The sequence below is a fragment of the Octopus sinensis genome, linkage group LG10 (genome assembly GCF_006345805.1).
Source record: "Octopus sinensis linkage group LG10, ASM634580v1, whole genome shotgun sequence".
Lineage (NCBI taxonomy): Eukaryota > Metazoa > Mollusca > Cephalopoda > Octopoda > Octopodidae > Octopus > Octopus sinensis.
Window position 1 is genome coordinate 27999860 of NC_043006.1, and position 22048 is coordinate 28021907.

At 35.6% G+C, this 22048-nt stretch overlaps 1 protein-coding gene across 1 annotated transcript in view; it reads right to left on the minus strand.

Moving 5' to 3' along the window:
- Positions 1-377: 377 nt before the first annotated feature.
- The window catches only part of LOC115216423 (methylglutaconyl-CoA hydratase, mitochondrial), a 22508-nt gene continuing 837 nt past the window's right edge, over positions 378-22048 (minus strand). The window contains exons 2-9 of the mRNA XM_029785746.2: positions 17723-17790; positions 17146-17233; positions 15578-15757; positions 14544-14600; positions 11478-11665; positions 7616-7666; positions 5023-5070; positions 378-958 (exon numbers count right to left, since the gene is read on the minus strand). Of these exons, the coding sequence (XP_029641606.1) occupies positions 881-958; positions 5023-5070; positions 7616-7666; positions 11478-11665; positions 14544-14600; positions 15578-15757; positions 17146-17233; positions 17723-17790 (758 nt within the window). The 3' untranslated portion in view covers positions 378-880. The remainder of the gene's footprint in view (positions 959-5022; positions 5071-7615; positions 7667-11477; positions 11666-14543; positions 14601-15577; positions 15758-17145; positions 17234-17722; positions 17791-22048) is intronic.

The window sequence follows — 22048 nt, forward strand, 5'->3', positions numbered from 1 at the left end:
GGTTTGACAGAATCTGATGCAGTGAAGAACTGCATTGAGCTCCAATATCTGCTTTGGCTTAGTTTCTATGGTTGGATACCCTTATTGACATTTTTCATGGCACTGGGATTAATGAGGTCATTGAATAACTTGCAAGGCAAAAGGAAAAAAAAACCTTCACTGAGCAGGGGTGTAGCAGAGGGAGAGGTAACTTTATGCCATGTGTTATGAGCCTAAAGTAAAACAGAACAGGGACAAGTGACTTACTGTAGAGGAGATAGATATAACTGCAAAAAAACAAACAAAAAAATTTAATAAAATAAATTTATTATTAAATTGCTATTTCATAACTTTATAACTTTTTGAGACTGTGCAGATAGAAAAGACAACCATAATAGGTATTTTGAAAATAGATTTGAACAATTATTAGAAATTTATTCCATGAATTTCAAAGAATAATTATACAGAACACGTGTGCATGTGTGGTTGTTTTTGTATGTGTTTGTGTGTATATATATATATATATATATATATAAATACATACATATATATGCATACATACATATACATATATGTATACATACATACACATATACTTTCATACACACACAGATACACCAAGTGTGACATAGTTTGTACATGTATATCGTTCAGGAATTTATAATTAATCAGCAATCATAGTAAACAGTTTATCAGTTTACAATTATAGTTGAGGATTTCAGTTTTCATTGATAGCTTTTGTTGATTTGTAATATATCATCATATATAAACCATGCACAAAAATTTCAGATTATTAAGTAATTAGCTTAATAAGATTTAGGAAATTCTAGACTTCCTTCAACATGACAATAAACTCAGTTGCAGAAATACTTCTAGGAATTCAAACTTCAAATTTTCTTGTTTATTCTCCAATGAATTTTGGTGGCCGTTTTTCTCGGAATGCTTTCAAACCTTCTAGTCTGTCTTTTGTTGGAATTACCTGAAAGACCAAATAGAGAATATTAGCTTCACTTTCTCTTCTTTTCCTTTATTAAGGTAGTGCATTGGGCACTTTTCTTATAGTTTTATGTATGTATCAGATGGATGTTGTTATTAATACCAGGCCAGGTCTGATTGAGAATAGCCACTATGATCAAAGCCATTCCTGCTGTGACATTACCAGATTTCTTTGCCAGAGTGTATTTACCACAACAATGCATTCTTTTTTTTTTATTTTTAAACATGGTAAGATGGAATTTGAGGCAGATTTGGTGACTATTTCTAGCAGATTGAGCACCTGCATAAAGTCTCCCTCATTGTTTGTATTGTGGATGGTAATAGCACTAACCAACATTGTTCAAGTGTATCTATAGTAGGAAATGAAGTGATAAAATGATGTTGTCAGAGTTTGAAGTAGTAGGCTTTATGCCTTTACTGTAAGCATAGGCTGAAAATAGTGAAGATATTGTAAGTAAAAGGTATCAACCCACTTGACATATTCAACATTAAAAAATTTGAGATTAGCAGTCTATGTGTATGTATATATATATATATATATATATATATATATATATAATCATCATCATCATCATCGTTTAGCGTGATGATGATGATGATATATATATATATATATATATATACAGGGTGTGATGGGCAAATTGTCACTTTATATTTTTAATTTTGCTCACACACATTGTTTGTTTTTAATTTTGTTGATTATATGGTATAGTAGGGTCAGTTGGGCACCGACTGTAAGAAAAACAACACCATGATGCAATTCACTCTGCAGAAATTTGGAAACGACATGTTGTACTGCTTGGCATTCACACCAGAAGCTCCAATACGAACATTTCAGAGTGTTTGGGTGTCAATTTGAGGACAGTGCAATCTGAGGACATGTACTGAAAGAGATAAAAATCAAACATCCAGTCAACATCATGGTGTTTGGAGTGATCACTAGTGATGGTGATGTTATGCCTCCATTCATCTTCCCACATGGCCTCAGACTCAACACAAAAGCCTACATCAAGTGCCTGGAGGAGGTAGTGCTGCCCTAGGTCAAAAGGGTGGCTGCTGGAAGACCGAATGTCCGGCAAAGGATTCTGCACCATGCCACACAAGCAAGAGAACCCAGTCATGGCTGTCAGACAATTTCTGCGACCACATCACCCCTATCATCTGGTCACCTAACTCCCTAGACAGCAACCCACTTGATCATTATGTGTGGGGCGCAGTTGAGTGAGAGACCAACAAAACTCCTCATAACACCAAAGATGAACTGAAGGCAAGGATTATGGCAGTATTCACCAGCTTAAACAAGGAGACTGTCCAGAAGAGTTGCAGAAGATTTTGAAGTCTTCTGGAGCCTGTGGTTGAAGCCAATGGTGATTTTATTGAATAAATTTACTCTTTAGTATTTCAAGATATTTTTATGTAATTTTGGTAAATATATCTTTTAAAATGAGATGTCAGTGTTATTTTCATTTTTGTGTAATTTAGACAACTGTTTATTCACCGCACCCTGTACATTATATATATATATATATTTAATAAATGAAAAATGTATTGTAAATAAACAAACAACAGGTAAAAAATGTATAACATATACTGAGTGTACAACTGGATGGGAGACAGACACAGAAGGTCCCTAATTCTTCATCAGTTATCAACCAGATGGTATTACTCAGTTTTGCACCTTCAATGATAAGACTAAGAACTTCCCAGGCTGGTGGTGCCTGTGAAAGTTGCAGAGAATATAGGGCTGAGAGCAAACAAAACCATACAGAGTGGACATACAAAAGTGAATAAATGTCATTAAGACGATGGACAAAGACAAAACAAGAAACTAGCAAACTATAGCCTTAGGGCCAAAAAGACAAGATGGGTAACACTTAGAAGGCATTCTAAAGGATTAGAAAACAACAAATAGCAAGACAGTGGAACAGAGAATTCAGGACTGAGCAGCAGGCAGAGGAAAAAGAGAGCAAGGGAGAGGAAGAGTGACAGAGAGAAAACAAGGGAAGGGATGAAGTGGAAAAAAGGAGAAAGGCTAGAAATAGAAGTAAGAGGGCGAGAGAGAGAGAGAAAAGGAGAAAGAGGAAAGGTTAGAAATAGAAGTAAGATGGTGAGTGAGAGAGAGAGAGAGAGAAAAGAAGGAGAAAGAGTGAAGGCTAGAAATAGAGTTACACAGATATATATATATATAAAACTTACTGTTAGTAAAAGCTGGTGTGCATTGCATTCTGTTACTTAATAATTAATAAAATGTATTGTAAATAAACAATGACAGGGTAAAAAATGTACAATGCATACTGAGTGTACAACAGGATGGGAGACAGACACAGAAGGTCCCTAATTCTTCATCAGTTATCAACCAGATGGTATTACTCAGTTTTGCACCTTCAATGATGAGACTGAGAACTTCCCATGCTAGCAGAGCCCACGAAAGTTGCCAAGAGCAAACAAAACAATACAGAGTTCAATATGAAAGTGAATAAATGTAATTTAAGATGATAAGGCTATGTTTTGCTGGTGTCTTGTTTGGTTTGTCTTTGTCCATTGTCTTAAATTACATTCACTTTCATGTGTCCTCTCTGTATTGTTTTATTTGCTCTCGGCTCTATATTGTCTGTAACTTTCGCAGGCACTGCCAGCATGGAATGTTCTCAGTCTTATCATTGGAGATGTGGATCTGAATAATACCATCTGCTTGATAACTGAAGAATTGGGGACCTTCTGTCTTTGTCACCCATCTGGTTGTACACTCAGTATACGTTGTACGTTTTTTTACTGTCGTTGTTTATTTACAATGCATTTTTTCATTTAAATAAGAGAACACAATGCACACCAGCTTTTATTAACAGTAAGTGTTATATATTTGTGCAGCTCTGTTTCTAACCTTCACTCTTTCTCCTTCTTTTCTCTCTCTCTTACCATCTTACTTCTATTTCTAGCCTTTCCTCTTTCTCCTTTTTACTCCCTCTCACCCTCTTCTATTTCTAGCCTTTCTCTTTGCTCCTTTTATCTCCCTTCATCTCTTCCCTTGTTTTCTGTCTGTCTCTCTTTTCCCTCTGCCTGCTGCTGACACATGACCCATGGCCAGCCCTTCTTCTTTCTCTCCCTTTTTCACACCAGTTGCATAGTTGACCAGTCCTGAATTCTCTGTCCCACTGTCTTGCTCTTTGTTGTTTTCTAATCCTTTAGAATGCCTTCTAAGCATTACCCACAAGTCTTATCTTTTTGGCCCTAAGGCTATAGTTTGCTAGTTTCTTGTTTGTTTTGTCTTTGTCCATTATCTTAAATTACATTTATTCACTTTCATATGCCCACTCTGTATTGTTTTGTTTGCCTTTGGTCCTATATTCTCTGCAACTTTTGCGGGCACCACCAGCCTGGGAAGTTCTTAGTCTTATCATTGAGGGTGCAAAACTGAGTAATACCATCTGATTGATAACTGTGTCTGTCTCCCATCCGGTTGTACACTCAGTATATGTTGTATGTTTTTTAACTCGCTGTTGTTTATTTTCATTTATTAAGTAACAAAATGCAACACACCCTGGCTTTTATTAACAGTAATTTTTATATATATATAATCTATCAATCACTGCTATACTGACTACTGTATACAAGTACATGCACATACAAACATTTAATAGGTTCCATGTAGTTTCTTACAAACTTCAATCACAGGATTTGGGTCAATCCAGACCTATGGTAGAAGACACTTGTCCAATATGACATGCAGTGAGATGGAACTTTGAACCACATAGTTCCATAGTGAACTTCTTAAACCTGTGGTCATACCAATGTTGTCACGTGAGATCCATTTTCTACTTATTTATATACTTTGCTATTCTGACTTTTCACTAATAATGACTAATAACTCTGCTCAAGGACACAGCATGCTGCCCAGTTGGGGAATTGAATCCACAAACTTATGGCTATAAGCATGAGCTAAACATCCTATTTACAGTATTACTGCAAGTTGTAAACTTATTATGTTTATAATTTGAGAACTTTATCTCAGCATATATCAATGAATGGAACACAAAAGTCTGGTTTTACCTGTGCATAGTATGCCTCTTCGAATTTGCTGCCAGAAGCCAAGTCAACCTAAATAAAAATGTAACAAAATAGAGAACTTAATTAATTGCATATCAGAAACTAAACTCTTTGAACTAACAAGTACACTTTAGAGGGCATGATTTTGTTTGAGTATACTCCTGGGAGATGTAAAAGTGAGTGGCCACATAGTGTTGTGTTTATGGCTGAAAATAATGACATTTCTACCAATTAGTGAGCCAAAAGGACAAAGCCATGTGGCTGCCTGCTTTTGGGTCATCTAGGTGTACAGTCAAATAAAATAGCACCCACTAAAGAGAACTTGCAGGCTCAAAAGGTTAAAAAAAAATGCAAAGGTGTAGATATATTTTTCATAAAATTAGCTTTCAAAAATTATTCCAGATATAAATTAAAATAGGTCTATCTAGAAAGAGGTTGAGTGTTAAAGAGATGATGTTCACTGCCATCCTGAGTTGCACTGGAAGAACAATAACAGTGAGTATGAAAGGAAGAGAGTCTTGCAACACAAAATACCTCAAGTCTTTGGTCCTCACGGTGCAGAACATTGGCAAATTTTTCCTTATCTGCTTCCCCTCTGGCTAAATAAACCTGTCTCCTAGCTTCCCTTCTGGCAGTCTGATACAATTCCCTGCTACTTCCGTTCTTCCAGTCCTTCCAAAACTGTTTCTTTTGTCTAATAGCCCTGTCAACCACATTGTTCCACCACCACGTTACCTTGGGTTGAGAGGGGACTTTGCACCAGCCACAGATCTGGTCAATGGCTCTCAGCAGGTTGTCCCGTAGAAACCTCCAGTTGTCTTCCACATTATGTGATGCCATATCCCCTTCTAGTTCATCAAAGGCTTCAAGTAATACGTTTCTAAATCTCTGCCCATTTGCAGGATCTTTAAGTTTCCAGACCCTTCTCCTCCAGGCTGGTCTTCTTCTGGGCATCCATTCAGCCCTGATCCTGAAGTCACTAACTACTAATCTATGTTGAAGTCGCTAACTACTAATCTATCTCCCTGAATTTTTCCAGCCAGTTCTTGTTCTGGCAGCTATAATTTCAGTATATTCACCCACCTCAGCTATTTAGGTTCGCTAAGTAAAAGGAACTATCAACCACTCCTAGAAAGCAGCCTGAGTAATGGAGAGAGTATATTTCACATGTGTGAAATATAATCTCGTGTTAATGTTAGCAATCAATATATTGGGTCATCCCATAAATAATGCGGTTTTTTCAATTACATGAACTAAAAGTTGGAGGGGGAAGGGATAAACTACCTGCATCAACTTGCTATAAAAGCTGGTAGTAATTTTACCTTGCGCTTATTCTTAGTGCAAGTTTTGAAGAGTACAGTTCGATTTTAACAGTTATTTTTTCAAAGTTATAATGGAAGTGATAAAAGAGCATATTCAGCATATTTTGCTTTATGAGTTCAATAAAGGCAACAACGCAACGGAGAGTGCAAGAAATATTAATGCAGTACATGGGGATCGGACAATAAGTGTAAGCCAGTTTCAACAGTGGTTCCAGAAATTCTGAGCCGGACTCTACAGCCTAGAAGACAAGCCTTGTCCTGGAAGATCTGTAGAGCTCGATGAGGATATCCTGCAAACTCTGGTGGAACAAAGTCCCATTGTAACTGTTGAGGAACTAGCAGAGAAGCTTGGATTTAGTCATTCAGCCATTCATCAACACCAGTGTGCCATTGGAAAAGAAAGCAAATTGGGTCAATGAGTTCCTCACAAACTTTCTGAGTCTAATCGCATGCAGAGAGTAAATCGGTGCTCTTCTTTGCTGTCACGTCTCATGAATGAACCTTTCTTGGATTGAATAGTGACTGGTGACGAGAAATGAGTTCTCTATGAAAATGTCAAGTGCTGAAAACAGTGGGTAGGGAAAGGAGAAATACTGGCACCCCAAGCTAAAGAAGGCCTTCACCCATGTAAGGTGTTGTTATCTGTTTGGTGGGGTATGAAAGTTTTAGTCCACTTTGAACTTTTAAACCCAAACTGAATGATAAGAAAGGAAATCTACTACTAGCAGCTTGAGTGGCTGAAGTTAGCACTAGAAGGAAAACGACCATCTTTGGTTTGAAAATGAAAGGTGTTCTTTCATCAGGATAATGCTCGGCAATATACAGTGAAGATGACATTCCAAAGGCTGGAGCAGTTTGAATGGGAGCTGAAGCCCCACCCACTATATTCACTGACATTGCCCCATCTGATTATCATTTATTCTGCAGTCTTCAAAGTCATTTGGATGGAAAAAATATGAATTCTGTAGATGAGATCAGAACAGTACTGGAGGAGTATTTTTCGTCACAGACAAGTGAATTTTGGAAGAGGGGCCTTGCAAGTCCACCAGATAGATGGAAGAGCATTGTAGAAAATGAAGGAGAGTATAATTTAGATTAAAAAAGAACTTTTTTATCTTAATATTGAAAAATAAGAGAAGTATAAAAAAACCGAATTATTTATGGGATAACCCAATGATTGACTATAGCTTAGCAAAATAGTTGCAGCAATAGCACTAGTAATGCTGGCAGTATTGAAATTTTTTGATCACTTTTAGAAACAAGCTTAATCTTACCTCAACGCCATTGTTTATAGCTAGTTTAGCCATTCTTAATGCAAATGGACCCTGTAAAGAGACAAGAATAGGTGAAAGCAGATACATCAGAAATCAACAGGTTTTTTTTTGATGATCATGAAAGTGATGGTGATGACTGCAAAAAGAAATGATAGTGAAGACAACAAATAGAATACTTAATTCTATTTATCATCATCATCATTGGTCTTCCATTTTCATAATGTGTTAACCATAATGTAAGAGATGTTGTGAACTCAACACTGGCCAATGCATATTTTAACTTCTAAACGATTAATTCTAATTAGACATGGTTTGATCAAATAAACAGCACAGGTCACTCCTTTGAATTACAAATATCAGAGCCATGTTGTATTGGAAGAGCTTTAAGATACCTCCTACCTACATCATCATCATCATTTAATGTCCGCTTTCCATGCTAGCATGGGTTGGACGATTTGACTGAGGACTGGTGAACCAAATGGCTGCACCAGGCTCCAATCTGATCTGGCAGAATTTCTACAGCTGGATGCCCTTCCTAACGCCAACCACTCCGAGAGTGTAGTGGGTGCTTTTACGTGCCAGTCAGGCAGTACTGGCAACGGCCACACTCAAATGGTGTTTTTTACATGCCACCTGCACAGGAGGCAGTCCAGCGGCACTGCCAATGACCTCACTCGAATGTTTTTTCACGTGCCAGTAGGGTGACGCTGGTAACAATCATACTCGAATGGTGCTTTTTACGTGTGTGTGTGTATGTGTATATACATATATATACCGTCCAACCCGTGCTAGAACGGAAAACAGACGTTAAACGATGATGATGATACACTAACATAAAAATATAGATGTAATATTCAGAAGTTACATCTAAGTAGATTTTCTTTCAGTTAATCCTTTTGATATCAACTTGCCTAAAACTGCAAAATTCCATGCTGGTTTATATTCTAAACACCAGCTTTATAAGAGCAAAGTTATTTCACTAAATTCTTCATTATTTTCAAAATTAATTTAAACAAATACCTTCACCTTCCATTTAAATATACAAATATGTAGAGAATCAAATATATCTTTAATACTTTTATTTGTTTCAGTCATTTGACTGCAGCCATGCTGGAGCACCACCTTTAGTTGAACAAATCGACACCAGGACTTATTCTTTGTAAGCCTGGTACTTATTCTCTTTTGGTGAATCACTAAGTTACAGGGATGTAAACGCACTAACATCAGTTGTCAAGCGATGGGGAGGGGGGAAACACAAACACATACATACATACATATATATATATATATATATATAGAGACAGACACAAAGACACACACACACACACATAAATATAGATATATACATATAATCTAGCAAATACCAAAGTCTTAATAAGTAGGAGAGCAGACAAATCACAAATCCCTTCAATTAGATGGCTCTGCTTGATCTGTAGAAAAGGCATAGAAACTCCATTAGATGTACCTGGGGCAAGCTTTGGACACATTAGAGGTGCAGCAATATCAGAAGAGGGTTAACAGGGAAAATAGCTTTTGTATGTGGAAGGTGCACTAGTATAGTTAACACTAAAAATGTACAGAAAAAAGACTCCATCAAATGCCAGCGGGGAAAACTGGAAGTAGTTGATAGCTTCTGTTACCTAGGTGATCAAGCAGCAGTGGATGCTCTGAAAGCATAGCTGCTAGAATAAAAATATGCTAGGCAAAGTTCAGAGAGCTCCTTCCTCTGTTGGTAACAAAGGACCTCTCACTCAGAGTGAAAGGCAGATTGTATGATGACTGTGAACAGCCATGCTACACAGCAGTGAAACATGGACTGCAACTGCTGAGGAAATGCGTAGGCTTGAAGGAAATGAAGCTTGTATGCTTTGTTGGATGTGCAATGTCAGTGTGCATGCATGACAGAGTGTAAGCGTCTTGAGAGAAAAGTTGGGCATAAGAGGCATCAGATGTGGTGCAAGAGACATGACTGTACTGGTATGGTCATGTGATGTGTATGGACGAGGAGAGCTGTGTGAAGAAGGGCTGTAATCTAATGGTGGAAGGAACCTGTGGAAGAGGTAGACCCAGGAAGACATGGAACGAGGTGGTGAAGCACAATCTTCAAATGCTGGGCTTCACAGAGGCAATGACAAGTAACCAAGACCATTGGCAATATGCCATGTTTGAGAAGACCCATCAAGCCAGGTGAAATAGTCATGGCCGATGCCAGTGTCACATGTGCTGGTGGCACATAAGAAGAACCCACTACACTCTTAGAGTAGTTGGCATTAGAAAGGGCATCCAGCCATAGAAACCACGCCAAATCAAATTGGAATCTGGTGCAACTCCCCAGCTTACCAGTTTTCAGTCAAACTGTCCAACCCATGCCGGCATGGAAAAGAGATGTTAAATGATGATGATGATATATACGAAAGGCTTCTTTCAGTTTTCATTTACCAAATCCACTCACAAGGATTTGGTCAGCTTGAAGCTACAGTAGAAGATACTTGCCCAAGGTGCCATGCAGTTGGACTGAACCCAGAACCATGTGTTTGGGAGGTAAGCTTCTTACCACATACTTATTTAAAATGCACCCATACTGGCACCATGTAAAGAGCACCCATGTTGGCACCACATAAGAAGTACAAGGTGCCTTTATAAAATGTGGGTTTGCTACATATCTCCTCTACAGCAAGACACACATGCTTGTCCCTCTATCATACTTTAACCGTTTAACATCTGGCATAAATCCATCTCCTCCTACTCTCAAATACATTGCTCACTCAGTTGAGGGGGCCTTTTATTTTTCTTTTCTTGTTTGACAAGTAACTTGCCACCAACCTCAGTAATGCCTGTGGCATGACAAAAAGCAGTAAGAACACAATGTAAAGTGGTGGGCATCTAGCCATAGAAATCAAGCCAAAATTCATGTTGGAACTTGATGCAGTCTTGCAGCTCACTGGATCCTGTCAAACCATCCAGCTCATGCCAACATAGAAAATGGATATGATGATGATGATGATGATAAATTCCATATTCATATAGAGGCTGGAATTTATATAGGGGCTGATAAAGCAGGTACTTAACACCATATAGTGCAAGGCAGTTTCCACCATTTACAGTGCTTGGAAGCTTTCATATTCTTGAGTGGTAGGCAGCTTCTTCTTTTCCTAACTAAGGTCTTTCTAATTTTACACATTGTTCTAATCAAAAGTCACTTAATTGGTTTTCAATGAGGATTACAGTCTCTTCACTAAAGATAATAAATTTCAAAGGAACAAACTGAAATGTGATGCTTCAATAGAAATTTAACCAAATTTCTTCATTTTACATATTACTATCAGTTACACAGGTGCAGGTGTAGCTGTGTGGTTGGGAAATTTATTCCTCAATGACATGGTTTCAAGTTCAGTTGCACTGCCTGGCACCTTGGACAGGTGTCTTCTGCTATAGCCCTAGAACAACCAATGCCTTGTGACTGGATTTGATAGCCAAAAGCTGAAAGAAGTTCTTTGTGTGTGTGAGTTTTTGTATCGCTTTGTTTTGACATCGTGCAATAGTTGTGAGTGTGACTGTCATACAAGCAGTGTTGTTTCAATATTTTACAAAAACATATCTGGTCATGGGGAAATGTTAACTTGATTGGAAACAAGTGAGGGTTGATGACAGGAAGGGCATCCAGTCAGAGAAATTCTGATTCAATAAATTCTGACCAACCCATGGGAAAGTGAACATTAAAACAAGAATGATGATGATGATTACAACTAAATTAGCTTCATTACTCGCACTAAATTTATTTTCAAAGTTAGAACTAAAGAAATGTTAAAATGATTAACAAAAAGGAAAATGATCAAATATTTTATAAGAAAATTGTTCAAACCTGCATAGCAATTTCTCGACCAAGTTCTTCAGCTTTCAGATAAGCAGCATCTCCGGCATCATTTTGTTCAACAGCATGATTTACCAAACCAATTGCAGCGGCTTGATTGCCATCAAGAACACGAGATGAGAAAATCAATTCTTTAGCAAGTGATGGTCCAACAACTCGAGCCAACCTCTGAGTACCACCTGAAGAAATATATTTTAAGTAATAAGCATTTATTTATTTCTATTTCTTTACTACCCACAAGGGACTAAACACAGAGAGGATAAACAAGGACAGACACATAGATTAAGTCGATTATATCGACACCAGTGCGTAACTGGTACTTATTTAATCGACCCCGAAAGGATGAAAGGCAAAGTCGACCTTGACGGAATTTGAACCCAGAATGTAACAGCAGACGAAATACGGCTACACATTTTGCCCGGCGTGCTAATGTCTTCGCCATGGTATAAATAAAACTAGAATAAACAGATATAAATATTTATTTTATCTATGAAAATATATTTTAGCTTATAGAAGAAAAAAATAACAAACTATAGTATATCATTACTGGGAAATTCAAATACAAGTAATTAAAACAATATATATATATATATATATATGTAAAATACACAATATACATTAAGTGAAGCTAAAATACTATAATTTAATCTATATACATTAAAGTATTTATTTATTTATTTAATAAATATCTAAGTTAAATCTTATTCTAATTAAGTAACATATGCTAAAAAACTTCATGCTAACTTATATACATAATACTACTACAAACTATGACTACAAGAATTAAAAATAGAAAAATGGTTCAAATATATACACACAAATTAGTTAAAACTTACTATATAATTAATTTATATATAGATTTAATATTACACCCACTTATAGAATTAACCAAAGTTTCAATTATTATTAAAAGTATTTACTTAAATGCAATATTACATAACAAATAAAATTCCTACCTATTAGATAAGATTTTAACTTACAAAACTATTTCACAATGTAAATTATATGTAATACGTTAATTCACAAGATAATAACAATAATAAAAATGATAAGTAAATAAAATATATGTATCGTAACTAATAATTATCAAATAACAATATAGAAATTAATATTTTTACAATAATAATCAAACAAAAGTCAATTCAAAATTCAATACTATTGTTATAAAAATTCATTACTTATCTTATCAAAGAAAAATTTTTAACTGAATTTTATACATAAAAATGTAGGCCTTAGCATTTATAAGAAATTTAACTCGTGAAGATGTTGCGTAAAAAAATAGAATAAATGTATAGAAATATGTATTATATTAATGAAAATGATGAAATACATTTAAGCTTCTCAAATCATAGAATAAGAGAACAACAAAACTATAAATTACTATTTACTGGAAAATTTAAAGTCCAAATAATTAATATTATAATATGAAAAATATATATAATATAGTTAAATTAATTTATATTACTATAATTAATAGATCTTCATTAATTTATATATTCATTTAATTATTAAGAAATATCCCAAGTTTAAACATATTCAAATAATGTAATATAACATATAATATGCTAATTAATACACTAATATTACTTTAAATTATATCTACAATAAATTAGTAACATAAAATAGGGTTTTATATATACGGAAAAATTAGCTAAACTTATTAAATAAGTAATGTAATTTATGCTTGCATTTAATTTTACGCTCATCTAGGAAATTAACCAATACATAATTATTGCTAAATAAAATTTCTTTAAATTCATTAGTACACAATAAACAAGAATTACTACCTATACGATAAGATTTTGCCTTACAAATTCCATCGTAAGTTAATTTATATCTAATACATTGAAATTTCAGTTCTGAAATATATTTACTGAGGCCTGTAGAATTAATTAGATTTCTATTCCTAAAAGAATACAGGTGTTGAGCTACCCTTAATTTAATTTTATTCGATAGCTTTTAAATTATAATCATTCATATTATTATCAACTAGCAGTATCGCCTGGCGTTGCTCAGGTTTGTAAGGGAAATAACTATATAAGCATTTTTAGAGAGCTACTTCCCTTATATAACCCAAGCAAAAATCATTAAGAATGCGGAAAAATGATGGTAAATTTTTTTAAAATCGTAGACTCATGCTAATACCCAGAAGGGCTCGATATGAATGACGACTATAAGATATCTGCCTCTGGTTAAACTGCACCGCAAAATGTGGGAGTAGTTAGGAATCTAAATCGGAAGAGACAGAGTCTCACACACACAACTTGAATTTTATATATAAAGATTAAAGTTACTATACATTTATAAACTACATTATCCAAATTATATTTATTATTAAATCTATATGTAGTCTTATCTCTACATGTACAATAAATTATATCATGGTCTTTATTATTATTATTGAAATCATTATTTAATTTATTTTTGTAGAATTTATTCAATTTAAATTTATTAAATGAAGAAATAATATTACCAACATTATTAGTAGTCGAATAACCAACTCCAAAATTATTACTAGAAAAAATGTTATAATATTTTTTATTATCCCGAATGAACATTTCAATTATACCTGAGCCTCAAAAGGAACAATTAACCATATTTTATTCTTATTTTTTATATTATTATTATTATTATTATATTTCTTTGTAATATTATTAAATTTATTATCATCATTAATTGAATTAAATTTAATCTTTTATTTTTATTTCTACATTTAATAAATTTAAATTGAATAAATTCTACAAAAATAAATTAAATAATGATTCCAATAATAATAATAAAGACCATGATATAATTTCTTACTGATAAAATGGCAAAATTTTGTTGATAATTTAGGTGCATACTTTGATTAACTGTACTGATTTCTGTTGAGATAAAGTAAAATAAACTTTCATTTCAAAATCAGACATTGCATTCTAAATGACTTTATACATTACATTAAGCTGCATTATCTTTTCTCAAGGCAATAAGTCCATAATATTTCATCTAAATGTTTTTAAGGTATCTTTCAAACAAACATTGATATCAACATTTAAGAAAAAACACAATTTCACAAACCTCCACCAGGTATGATAGCCAACCTTGTTTCTACAAGACCCATCTTAGCGGAAGAGGCTGAAAAGAAGGCAAGAGAAGATAAGCATTAATCAATCGTTGGAGCCACGCAACAAAGATAGTCTCAGTTTCTTCCCTTTAACGAGATCTACTTACTTAAGTTAAAGGTCGCTGCAGCACTGACTGCTGTATCATTTTTATTTAAAACACGGACAGAAGAAACTGGTTTTGTGATATCTTTGTCTTTCCTAAGAACATTTTCTTATCGCTGGAATGAAATTTTTTCACTAAAAAGTGAAATTGGTTCATGACTACACACGATGGAAACAGAACTTAGAAGAAATAAGAAGTGTCTTTCTTTTTTGAAGTATTATAATCAAACGTTAATTTAATTATTTAAAAAAATAATTTATAATCGATATTGATATTAAATTATCATCCTTACTAGAATATAAATGACGAATTGTCAACATCATCATCAACATGTTTGAATATCCTTTTTATTGCCAGGCTGCTTTTCCAGCAAGGACATTTAAAAGGTTATCTGTCAGGACTAAAAAGTCATCTCTATTTTGTGGTTTAATATGTCAGAAGAAAAATGTGCATAACTTATACAACAAAACATTTTTTAATCATCATTGTTTTAATACCCACTTTTCCATGCTAGCATGAGTTGGATGGAATTCATTGAGGCAAATTTTCTTACTGGATACTTCCTTTCAACAACCCTCATCTGTTTTCAAGTAAGGTAATATTTCCTTATGACCAGACATATATTTTGAGAGAGGATTGGAAATGAAGACTCCAGTGATGCTCATTTACATCTATAATGCCAAGACAAAATAACATTCAATTTCTGCCCATCAAATTCACTCACAAGACTTTGGTTAGCCTAAGACTATAGTAGAACTCCGAGGTGCCATATGATAGGACTGAACTTGAAACCACATGGTTGCATTAATATTGTTAAAAAATTAAATACCTTATTCTTATTACTTTGATAGTAACAACAACATAGTATAATAAAATCTATTTACCTGCAGTCCGCATATCACAGGCTAAAGCTAGTTCAAGACCTCCTCCAAGAGCTGGGCCATCAATTGCAGCAATTGTTGGCATCGGAAGATTATGAATTTCAGACACCATTCCACGTAGTTTTGACACAAATGGACCAACTTCTTCAGGGCGCATTGTTGCTCGCTCTTTAAGATCAGCTCCTAAATGGGATAAATGTAAGAATCATCATCACCACCACCACCATCACCACCATCACCATCATCATCATCATCATCATCAAATGTCTATCTTCCAGGCTGGTATGGATTGGACAGCTTGACAGGATTTGACAAGCAAAACATTATCCAATGTCTGCTATGGCATGGTTTCCATAACTAATTAACAGAGTGTACAGGGCACTAGTGAGGTCACTAAGTAACTCACAAGACAAAAACCCTCAACGGAGTGGGGCTGTAGCCAGATGACGAAAGGCTAAAGAATTATAGACGGACAGGAACTGGTGTCATGTAGAGGATATACATGGCTACCCCAGCTGGAAAGAGGATAAAAAATAGAGGGGATGAGGAGTCAGGATATACTTTCAGGGTACAAGAAGTGAATATAAGATAAAATAGGGACAGGTGGATATAATAGAAAACAGGGAGAGGTGAATATAAGAGAGAACAGGGAAACAAGGAGAGGTGGATATAAGAGAGAACAGGGACAGAGATATGAGGATGGGGATAAAAGTGAATGTAGTGAATGTAGAACATGAGTGGAGACATAGTCAATGGTGAGTGCTAGCTTGGAGGGGTGTTAAGTGGCAGTAATTATATGGGGTTGGTGGAGAGCAACAGTATAATAAAACTGTAAATAGATGCAAAGTGAGGAGATGTTGTGAAGGGTGGGGTTGTCTGAGAGGGGGAAGTCAAAAGGATGTAGTTGTGGATATGGTGAATGACAAACAAAGGTGGATTGGATGTTGATGGCAGATATGAGAGTAATTCAGAGAAAGTATAGTGGCAAGGAAAGATATTCAAGAATGTGGGATGGGTGGCAAGGGAAGTGGTTCCAAGGAGGGGGATTACTGGTAGCACAAAAAGGGGATGCGTAGTTTAGCTCTCATATAATTACAGCAGCTGAGTGAATAGCACTATAGTTAGAAGAGTGATGGAAAGCTAGGTGGTAAGAAGATGAGTTGTGGAGAAGGCATGACAGGGGAATACTTGGATGCATTTTTTACTGGGATTTTTTACAGACAGGAACAAACATATGAATTTTGTTAGTGGACTTATAGTTAGCAGAACTAAATTTAGCGGAAGCTAATTGGTCCACTAACAGTTTCCACAGTTAGTGAACACACTAAACAAAAAGTTAGCTTCGCTAATTAGCTGTTAGCAGATTAGTGGAACCATGCCCACTACTGCCTATAAGGTATATTAATCTTTCGAGGTAAAGTGACTGAATAAAGTGTTTAGTAGAGGATCTATGAGATGGAAAACAATAGATTAAGAGTAAATACAATGATATGTAGAGTAATACCTTTCACAATACAATACTACAGCATCTAAAAATAAAAGATTTCAATGAATAGCAACTGAAGAATTACCTGCACAAAAGATCCCTGGAACACTGCTGCGAATGATTAATGTTCTGATAGACTTGTCAAATTTCACAGTTTCTATGGCAGTGGTTAACTGTAAAACAAATTGAAACTCCTTCTATAGATAACTTTGATTACACAATTAACAGTTTTTATTGACCTCTTACAATTTGTTTAGTAAGTTGATCATTAAAGTCTTAGAACAAAAATGAAAGGTTCATGCTCTGGATGTAGCTGGTTGTGTAAAAGAATACTAAATGTAACCACTTCTCAAATGCACAAACATTACAAAATGGCTGTGTGATCATAAGATGATGAACTACAGATCAAACAAATATTGAGTTCAAACCTTACTACAACCACCATCAAGTAATTTCTGAATGAGTTGTATTATTCTTCTTGTGACAGTTTTACTTGTTGATTTTTTAGAAATTTTTACTCTACATTTGGCTAATTAGCAATGTAGTAGGAAACACAATTGATCCAGCATTTGGATCAAGGATAACTGTCAGGTAGGAAAAACAAGATATTTCTAAAAAGCAAAGCTGTTTTAATGGATCTGGATAACAGATGGAAAATTTACCTCATTAATCATACTTTTACTGAAGGAATTTTTAGCTTTGGGTCGGTTCATTGAAAAAACAGCAATACCTGGAACAAAGAAATATGAAACAAAGAATTAACTGGAAAGTAATAGAGATATTTTTCAGTTGACTTAAAAACAGAAACTTTCTTAATTAACTAAATTTAGAAGCCTCATCATTACCATGATCTATATGAATCTTCAACAAAATGGCAGAGCTTTGTGGAAATTCTATAAGCTGGATTGTAGATAGAAGAGTTAAAAAACAAATTAAAAACCAAAACCATTGGTGGTCTGAACTTTGAGCTTGAATTGTATCAATGCTGATTTTGATTTTCTATAAAGTTTTTTATCAACTTAAATTCTATTTCTTTCTTTTTCCATCATCATTGTTTTAAATGTCCACTTTTCATGCTTGGAAGGATCGGATGGGATTTCCTGAGGTAATTTTTCTATGGTTGAAAGCCCTTTCTGTCACCAACCCTCACAAGCTTCTAAATAAGGTAATATTTCCCATGAGGAGACATGTTTTTTTATAGAGGACTGGAAACAAACAACATCACTTGTATGAGAGTGATGCATCTTTGTGTCATGTAATGTTAAGAAGAGGGTGCATATTTACATGTACACCCACATACACATGCATATATACATGTGTGTGTACATACACATGATAAGCTTTCTCTAGTTTCAATCAAACAAGTCTACTTACAAGTCTTTGGTTGGCCTGGGGTGCCCTGAGTTCCCTGCAGTGGGATTGAATTAAAAACCATTTGGTTCTCAATCATACTACAGCATTATGCTTCAGAAATCTGTTAGGTAGATGACAATCCTAAAACTGTTGTTTTAAGTAGAATTGTGTTGAGGAAGGATTCCAACCACCCCCATGTGATCAAAAGTGAACTGACACATTTCAGTAAAATAAAGAAATGCTGAGTTGACAGCAGCAATTGATTGTGAGCATTTGGTATAGTGTTGAGCCTCGTATAAGAGTAATGGTTATTATGTCGTATGAATATTCTCCCCACCCCGCCAGCCGCCCTTCATTAAATTATTTACCCAACACCATGATATAAAAATTGTTATGAGAAACAAATAGAGAAAGAAAATATGAGCGGGTGTTATCATTTTGTAGCAAAACATGTGATAGTCAGTAATATGACACAGTACAGGAAGTTATTAAACACCTTGTAAATCAATATGCAAAAGTTGTTACAAGCATTAGTTTCCTTCACGAATGTCATAATGAAGAAAGTCAACTGTGTGCAGAAAGAATCAGAAGGCAATAATTTCTTGTTATGTTCTAATAAAACAATTTATTTTACAGACTTTTAGAATGCTGAACAATTGTGTGCAACAAGGACTTTTACTGTATACAAACATTAAATTTCAGAACTCAGTCTGATGAGCATATAGTGGAAGATATGAATAGATTTGGTTTCGCTTACTACATTTTTACATGAGCTCAACTGCCTTAAAGATCATCATCATCGTTTAACGTCCGCTTTCCATGCTAGCATGGGTTGGATGATTTTGACTGAGGGCTGGCGAACCAGATGGCTGCACCAGGCTCCAATCTTGATCTGGCAGAGTTTCTACAGCTGAATGCACTTCCTAATGCCAACCACTCTGAGAGTGTAGTGCGTGCTTTTTTACGTGCCACCAGCACAGGGGCCAGTCAGGCGGTACTGGCAATGACCTCGCTCGAATCTTTTTACATGTGCCAGTGAAGCGACGTTGGTAATGATCACGCTCGAATGGTGCCCTTTTATGTGCCACAGGTACGAAAGCCAGTTGGCTGCTCTGGCAACGATCACACTCGGATGATGCTCTTGGCACCCTCCTAGCACATGCACAAGTGCCAGTAAGGCGACGCTGGTAACGATAATACTCGAATGGTGCCCTTTTATGTGCCACTGGCATGGAAGCCGGTTAGCCGCTATGAAGCAGGATATAAATTCCATAGTACAGATGCTAGTGCTGCTGAAGAGATCAAGTTCTGCAAGCCAGATAAATTGGTATAAATAAACTCATTGCAGCATACAACTTGAATGTCAAGTGAAAAATTGGGTATGAAGAGTCAGAGTTGTTCAGGATAACTTATCAACCCATGAACATAATAACCAGGAAAGCGAACAGGTTTTCTTTCCATGTTCTGGATGAGGCTGATAGAATGAGAAGCTTCAAATGACGTGGTTGACTGTCCAACATACTGCCAGCAACTGAATTAATATTCTGTTTGAAGGTGCATTCTAGCCTGGGACAGAAGTTGTCTGAATCCCTACAATGCCAACACTACCTGTTTAGTGCCTGTCCAAACAACTAACTCATGCTCCAGTAAAAAAGCAGTTTTATCATGTCTTACTACAATTTATTATATTGCCAGAGTCACAATAGTATGAAGTTATTTTGGTTTCGCTTTATCAATGAATTTGCATATAGACAGTAACAGTATTGATTCCATCAATGTCAGATGGTGGTGTAGTGGTATATTTCAGTAACATATACACAGTCAAATTAGTTTTAACTTGCCTTTTGAAGCAACACAGTACTCCATGGTGGAATTTTGTAGCAATTTGCATGATATTTATTATAGTTAGTTACTCCAGCAAAATTGTTACAGACATTGGAAAGTTGGTCAAGATAAAAATCAGTGTTGGTGCATCAAGTTTTCAGGTTTAAATCCAACTGGAATTGAATTTGATTTTCATTTCAGCAGAAGGAATACAAGTTACAATGTCTGCTGAAACCTTTCATTGCACCCTACCTTTCATTTGAACAAAGTTCCTACAAACTGAAGCAATACAACAATCATTAATAAACTGGATAAGGCAATCATGTTTTCTTGTTTAGCTTCATCTAATTTTTTGCAAAGAGAGTTTAAGTAGGACTACACCAGCTAAAGTGTCCTTTGCTTTTTAAGATGGCAGATTTGGTTGCTACTTTTAGCAAATTGATCGACCATGGGAAGGTTCCTTTATTGATCTAAGTCCACTGCATAGCACTTTGGGTAAGTGCCTTCAAGCATAAGTCCTGGGCCAACCAATGGCTTGTGAAACTGTATGGAAGGGTGTCGACACCCACATTGCATTTTCTAGTTTCCGAAATTTTAAATCAGTAATATTAAAGTTATCTCCCTTGCTTTTTTAAATTTTTAATTTTAAACGCGAGGTTTTATCGGATTGGCAACTCTCACCCTCTCTTCAGTACCGTGTCGCACCACTACAAGAAATGTGTTCTGTTCTGGTCCTTTCTCTCATACCTTAAACTCTCATCTCCTGGCATAAAGCTGTCTTCCTCTCCACTGTAGACCTACTTAGTCAAAGGGAGGGGATGTTGGTCTTGCAAGCTGTCCTCGCAGTGCTTGGTATTAGGAAGGGCATGCAACAATACTGGGGCACAAAGATGTACTCAGACCCACTAAGTGCAGTCAAACATAGCTACTCACATTTTAGAAGAGAGGATGGAATGGGATCGGGGTGAAGCATGGGAGAAATAATAAATAAAGATCATGAGGTGTCTATGTGGATCCTCAAGTTATGAAGTGAGTAGAAGTGATTGGGAGAAGAACCGGGAAAGTGGGTGGATGGCGGATGCAAGTATGTATGGGAGAGTAAGAAATGGGTGAGAAGGTGAATACTGACAACTGAACTGTAGAGATTGGACAGGGTTGAAGGGTGGATGGGGTAGAATGACCAATGATGCATGAGGGCGGACAGAAAGAATAGTTTCAGTCTTCCCAAGACTGGAACTCCAATTACTTGAAGTTATCTAAAACACTTCCCAAATTTATAGACTACCATAAAGGTGAGGTAAACAATATGGAGGCTGGTTTCACAACTGAGTTTTGGTTCCTGTCTGTAGCTATTTGATATCCAAAGGGATATCATAGAGACACAAACACTTTTTTTCTCCTTCCCTGAAATTCTGTCTCCATAAACTTGTGTTTCAGCAACTCACAGTTAATGCAAGTTGAAGAGCTATGAGTGAGAGATATCTGGAGTAAAATCCAGGTCCACCATACTCTAATGCAAAATCATTAATGTTGGAACCTTTACATGGTCCTTTGATTTGCAAGTAACAACAGTCAGATTACTCTCAAACCATATACTATCAACTTGAAGGTAGGTGTCATATAATTTAGATAGTGGTTCTAATGTAGTGTCTGAAAATAAGATGGGATGGTCATGGCTGGAATGTCTTTGATTATAGGTTAAGCAAGTAGAAGGAAACTGCTATAAATAATAATCAATTTCCCTTAAATCACACTCTAATATAGAACAATATAGTTACAGATATACAAAGGCAGGATGGCTACTGTTGGTG